Below are 6,404 nucleotides of genomic sequence, written 5' to 3' on the forward strand. Positions count from 1 at the left end.
CCTGCTGAAGGATCCAATCTCTTACTTGATATTTCATTCGTATGTTTGAATTCTTGGTTTGTGTCTATGCGTAGTGGATGCAGGTATCGAGTTGTGTTCTTGTTTCCTTCAAGTTTCTCACAGTTCGGGCTTCTCGAGTTTCTATCTTCTTTTGGGTTCGTTATTCTCCGTGATTTCTTATCAGGGTCTTTTTTATTTGATCAATCAGCAGAAGGATCGGTGAACTTCTGCACTCGAACTTAAAAATATGGTGAGTGCTTAATCAGCCCTTTTTGTTAATCGTTGCTTGTTTGTTTAAATTGTTTTTTTTCCTTTGTATTATCTGTTGTTTTGATTTCTCGAATGGTTCGTGCTCGTTGTATTCGTCCTGTGTGTCAATTCGTAGTGTTTTAACCAAAATCCGCAACTTTTGTTGACATTTGATTCTCTCCTAGATCGCTTGCACGTCGGATCTTGTTTGTTCTTACTTAAATTTGTTTAGGATTCCATGTTTGTTTTGATCGAGTTATTCTCTTAGTGTTCTTCGCAGTCTTGGAGTTGTCCTCTCCTCGGGTTTGATACCAGGGATCGCTGGCCGATGCATTACCATTCACTTTCTTTTTTTAATAGAATGTATGAAGAGAACAAGAAATCCCTGCTTGTTTGTTCATCATGTGGCGTCTGTGTCTTTGGAACTTTGGAAAGGATTCTCTCCGTAGACTTTGTCTTTTCTTGTCCTTTGGACGTGGAGCTACCGATGTATGTTATGAACCTCTTTAGAAGCTTGCTCTTATTAAGTGTGTTTTTTTTTTGGACCTATTGCAGGCAACTCTTGAGGATTCTTTCCTTGCGGACCTCGAGGAGTTGTCCGACAATGAAGCTGAAATGGCGAGTGTTTCTTGTTTGTTTCCCAATGATTTAATTGTATCTTTCTTTGCCGGAGTTTGGATTTACAAAGAACATTTTCAACTGCTTTTATCAGGAAGAGAATGGTGCTGATGCTGGAAATGAGGAAGAAGATACTGATACAGACATGGCGGACTTAGAAGCCCTTAACTATGATGACCTAGATAGTGTTTCCAAACTTCAGAAAACCCAGAGATATGCTGATATAATGCAGGTTGGTTAACCTGTGTGCCCTCTTCTGTCTTGCCGTTTTCTGATCAGCTTCATGGTTATATTTGAAATCTCCATATTTCTTGGATCCTGATTTAGTTTGCTATCGTACTGTACTTCTGTCTACTCCTACATGCGTGTTCTTGAGAGTACTTTCTCCGTTTTTTGAATAATTCCTTAATTGTTTCATATGATGTCAATTTCCAGTTAACATATTGAAAATTTCTCCTTGTTTCTCAAGGAATAAGCACGGGTCACCATCGATGTATTTGGGTCACTTTTCTGTGCACTACTCTTTCTGAGTTTTATTATTGGTGCTGATTAGGGTTTAGGATCTTACTAATGTTCATTTTGAGTTTCAGAAAGTGGAAGAGGCCCTTGTAAAGGGTTCTGATGGAGCAGGGAAAGAGGCTGTTCTGGAAGACGATCCTGAATACCGGCTAATTGTTGATTGCAATCAGCTTTCAGTTGATATTGAAAATGAAGTTGTCATCATCCACAACTTCATCCGTGACAAGTACAGACTGAAATTCCCAGAGCTTGAATCGCTGGTACATCATCCAATTGACTATGCCCGTGTTGTAAAAAAGATTGGGAATGAGGTGGATTTAACTCTTGTTGATCTGGAAGGTCTTCTTCCATCAGCTATCATTATGGTTGTTTCAGTTACCGCATCAACCACAAGCGGCAAGCCACTTCCAGAGGATGTATTGCAGAAGACCATAGAAGCATGTGATCGTGCTCTCGAGCTTGATTCTGCAAGGAAAAAGGTTCTTGACTTTGTTGAAAGTAGAATGGGATACATTGCTCCAAATCTCTCTGCCATTGTTGGAAGTGCTGTCGCAGCAAAACTCATGGGGATTGCTGGAGGGTTGTCAGCACTAGCCAAAATGCCTGCCTGTAATGTTCAGCTTCTGGGCCACAAGAAGAAGAACCTTGCCGGATTCTCTACCGCGACATCTCAATTCCGTGTGGGTTTCCTGGAGCAGACAGAAGTATTTCAAAGCACACCTCCTGCGCTTAGGATGCGTGCCTGCAGGCTCTTGGCTGCAAAATCAACGTTGGCAGCAAGAGTTGACGCGATTAGAGGAGACCTGTCTGGGGCAAATGGAAGAGGCTTGAGGGAAGAGATTCGTAAGAAGATTGACAAGTGGCAAGAACCCCCACCTGCTAAGCAACCTAAGCCTCTTCCTGTTCCTGATTCTGAGCCTAAAAAACGAAGAGGTGGTCGCCGGCTAAGAAAGATGAAAGAAAGGTCTGTTTTCACTCCTATTCTTTGTGCCATGTAGCATTTACCAACTGAATTCTTACCCTTTACTTTTTCTTTTTGTCTTAGGTACGCTGTGACGGACATGAGGAAACTAGCCAACAGGATGGCATTCGGTGTGCCTGAAGAGAGCTCGTTAGGTAAAATTTTGTATCTCTAATATTTAGTTGAAGGGGTCGAAATCATTTCGTGCCTCGGTTTCGTGATATACATTGCAACACTGAGGCAAGTTATCAATATGCTCTGGATGATTAGGTGATGGATTAGGGGAAGGTTATGGAATGCTTGGACAAGCTGGGAGCAACAAGCTACGTGTATCCAGTGTTCCCAGCAAACTTAAACTTTCTGCTAAAGTTGCGAAAAGGTAATGGTCTGAATCATATATCCATTCTGATCAGCAATTTGACTGAGATGTTGGTTTATGGTCATCAAATGGCTTTTACAGGTTTAAGGAGAAAAGTTATGGAAGCAGTGGCATGACCTCTGGTTTGACCTCGAGTTTGGCCTTCACCCCTGTCCAGGTAAACATCTTTCCTCGTTTTTTTAATCCCGTCACCGACAACAACCTTGTAGGTACACGAATTAACGATTCATTTGAACCGCAGCGTAAGAAATTCACGAATTAACGATTGCCCCATTCAATCCATCTATCAGAAAGTTGTGTGAGCTTTTTCCTGGACATGGTAAAACAATATGGACATCTCTTTGTAGGGAATCGAGCTGTCGAACCCACAAGCAGTTATGAACCAACTAGGAAGTGGAACTCAGAGCACATACTTCTCGGAGACGGGAACATTCTCCAAGATCAAGAGGAATTAATTGACCACAGAGAAACTTGGTTCCAGCCAAAACAGTAGTTGCTGTATCGCATCAATGTTTATTCACAACAGTGTGGGGAGTTTGCTTCCGGTTCCTGTTTCAAGGTTTTTGTCACTAGTAGTAGGAGACAATGCTTAACGTTAAAGATTTTTGGGCTTCCATATCATTGTTGCGAGGTTAGTTATATATGTGGATGTGTATATGTAGAAACTTTAAACAAATACACAAATTTTTTGAACTTCTACATTAAAACTTAAACTTTTAAATAGTTTCCAAAAACTGCCATATTATTGTGGTATTTGGAAGTTTAAAATTTTAGGATTTAATTTCATGAGTTTTTTAAATTTATTTAAAAGTTTATTATTTATTTTTCAATATTTTTTAAAAGTTTAGACTAAAATATAGAAGTTAGAAAGAGTTTTATATATTTATTTGAAATTTTTATAATTTGTGTATTTATTCAATATTTTTTTACCAGTTCATATATTAATATGATATTTATTTATAAATTCTTTTATATCCGCACATTTATCGCAACATATTCATCTCGATCATGTTTATTTTATATATTTTTTCTAAAATAATTGATTTAATTGAATTAATTAGGTTTTATAGGTTAACCCAATCCATATAGTTTTTTTATTTGATTTGGATTAACCTAATAAATCTGTATAACCCAATTAGATCACGTCAAAAGACATCTTTATGTATCTTATCCATTGATTTTGGCTTCAAACTAGGAGGACGAAGGAGACATGTTAAATGTTGCATTTGATTTGTTTTAGTTCAGCCTTTAATTTTTAATCTATACAGTTTTACTTGGGGGTATTTTTTTTTTAAGTCTCTTGACATGAAAAGTGAAATATTTATTAAAAGAAAAAGTTGTGCCAAGGTTTTCCGAAATGAAATACAGATACTTTTCAACAAATAATCTTTAAATTCTTGTGGTTATTTTTTTTACTGTTTTTTCCTGTGTTCAATTACACTGGTAGAAAAGAGACGTAATTAATTATATAACTAAAGATTGATTTCGATTTTGATTAACAAAAAAACAGATTGATTCCGGTTTTGATTAACAAAAAAAAAAGATTGATTCCGGTTTCAAGGGAATTAAGTGGGCAAGTGAATCTTCTCATTATCATAATAAAAAAAAACTCTTGTGGAGATATAAACAACGGCTTCGTTTTTGCGTCTACATGAGGGGAATGTTTGGGGACGGGTATAACTGTATTCTAGAATAGGGATAATCTTATTTTTAAGGAGGAATAGGTGAGGCGTAAGATAACAAGAGTGCGCCAGAGACACAAAGAGGCTCTCTTCACCTCCCAGCGCAAATTAGGGCTTTCTCCTTCAGAGAGTACTGTTTCCTTCTTCAGTTCAGCGTCAGAATTCAGTACACTTCTCTCTCTCTCTCTCTCTCTCTCTCTCTCTCTCTGCATATCCTCTGCCTCCAAAATTTTAAAATTCCCAGACATTGTCTTTGTTGCATTCGTATCTTCGGTGATTGTGATGCAAGAAATGGGAAGATAAATTATGAGAGTTCTTACTCTTAATTATGTGCAATATGTAACTTTTCCAGCAGATCGACTTCTCAATTTTCAATCTTGGTGATGGAATTATGAAACCCATCTTCCAGATTTCGATTTCTGGTGATGGGCATTGGTCGATTCTCAGAGTGGTTTTGGTGTTTGGTGGAATTCAAGTATTTTAGGCTGACAAAAGAATAGTCCCTTCTCCTTTTTGCGGGGATACCGAAATTTATATCTTTATTGTTCTAACGAGCTTAGATTATGATACTTTTAGATTAAATATGCTAAGTACTCCGTGTTGAAGTACTCTGTTTTTCTCGGCAGAAAGAAGAAATTAAACTTCGGTTTCTTGATTTACGTTCCATATTTTTTCCCTAGATTTGATTTAGATGTTCTTCCGATTGTTGCTTTTAGCTTTACTATAGCTAGAAATATTGAGGCACTACGTCTGTGTTTGTGAACATTGGATGGCTGCAGTGTTCATTATGATATGTTTGATTCTGAAAATTTCGGTTGAGTACCGGTGTTCAAGTATTGTTTCCTCTGTCTTTCGATGATATATGTTTGAGAAATAAATGAAATTCGTGTATTAGTATGTAACCGGTTACTTCTTTTTGGTGAATCTGATTCTGAAACATGTTACTGTGTCATTGGAACTGTTGGGTACTTACTGGTCGTTCGTTACCTTTCACCTTTGTGGGTTTTATCCTCTGCTTGAGGATTTGTGGTTGAGCAGATTCTGAATTGTCTATATGTCAATTGCTAGTTCATTGTGTACTAACAACTTTCTAAACAGCAACCGGATGACTTTTATTCAAAATTTCATTTGATCCAGTCGACATTCAGGTCCATATTTCATTTCAGAATAGCTGTTTTTGCTGTATAGTTGCAGGGTTTCCTTGCTGGATTAGAGGGTTGTACTAATTTTCCTAGATGTGATTGTGAGCATTGTTGTCTCAGTAATATATTATCTTGAATCTTGTCATGTGCTAATAGGTTGTACGGTTTAACGTGCTTGCGTATCATTCTGATCTGAGGCCCCTAACTTAGTTTCGGATCATATCGTTCTTGTCAGGTAAATTGTTTTGAACCCAGGGTGGTAAACGTTAGGAGGAAAATGTCTGATGATGGTGGGCAGATGATGCTCCTGTATGATGACCCCTCAGATCATCATCATCACCATCATTCTTTATCATTAGATGAAGCCAGCAGTGCGGAGGAATCACCAGATGGAACTACCCTCTCGGTAGATACAGCTGATGATGCCATTCCATATATCGGGCAAAGATTTCCTACACATGATGCTGCTTATGAGTACTACAGTGGATTTGCAAAGCGTTGTGGATTCTCAATACGTCGTCACAGGACAGAAGGTAAAGATGGAGTTGGCAGAGGACTAACTAGACGGTACTTTGTTTGCCACCGAGCTGGTAATACCCCCACCAAGCCTTTAAGTGAAGGAAAACCTCAGAGGAACAGAAAATCTTCTCGTTGCGGTTGTCAATCGTACTTAAGGATCAGTAAAATTACTGAATTAGGTTTGACGGAATGGCGTGTTACGGGTTTCGCAAATCACCACAATCATGAACTCTTGGAACCGAATCAAGTTCGTTTTCTTCCTGCATATAGGTCCATATCAGATGCAGATAAAAACCGGATTTTGATGTTTTCAAAGACAGGGATTTCGGTTCAGC

General features: G+C 38.2%; 2 protein-coding genes across 6 annotated transcripts in view; both read left to right on the forward strand.

The window, feature by feature from the left end:
• LOC104816751 (U4/U6 small nuclear ribonucleoprotein Prp31) overlaps positions 1-3,425 on the forward strand; it is a 3,649-nt gene extending 224 nt beyond the window's left edge. Inside the window, exons 1-9 of one of the 5 annotated variants that reach the window (XM_010545691.1) lie at positions 1-83; positions 209-250; positions 805-867; positions 962-1,099; positions 1,458-2,350; positions 2,432-2,502; positions 2,618-2,726; positions 2,808-2,883; positions 3,074-3,425. In XM_010545691.1, coding sequence (XP_010543993.1) covers positions 248-250; positions 805-867; positions 962-1,099; positions 1,458-2,350; positions 2,432-2,502; positions 2,618-2,726; positions 2,808-2,883; positions 3,074-3,181 — 1,461 coding nt within the window. In that variant the 5' untranslated portion in view covers positions 1-83; positions 209-247 and the 3' untranslated portion in view covers positions 3,182-3,425. Of the gene's footprint in view, positions 84-184; positions 251-804; positions 868-961; positions 1,100-1,457; positions 2,351-2,431; positions 2,503-2,617; positions 2,727-2,807; positions 2,884-3,073 lie in introns of all 5 variants that reach the window. The other 4 variants (XM_010545690.2, XM_010545693.2, XM_010545692.1 and 1 more) reach the window with 4 other exon arrangements.
• A 1,155-nt stretch (positions 3,426-4,580) lies between these two features.
• Positions 4,581-6,404, forward strand: part of LOC104816753 (protein FAR1-RELATED SEQUENCE 11) — a 3,825-nt gene continuing 2,001 nt past the window's right edge. The window contains exon 1 of the mRNA XM_010545695.1: positions 4,581-6,397. Within this exon, the coding sequence (XP_010543997.1) occupies positions 5,828-6,397 (570 nt within the window). The 5' untranslated portion in view covers positions 4,581-5,827. The remainder of the gene's footprint in view (positions 6,398-6,404) is intronic.

The sequence above is a fragment of the Tarenaya hassleriana genome, unplaced genomic scaffold (assembly GCF_000463585.1).
Source record: "Tarenaya hassleriana unplaced genomic scaffold, ASM46358v1 Cleome26, whole genome shotgun sequence".
NCBI lineage: Eukaryota > Viridiplantae > Streptophyta > Magnoliopsida > Brassicales > Cleomaceae > Tarenaya > Tarenaya hassleriana.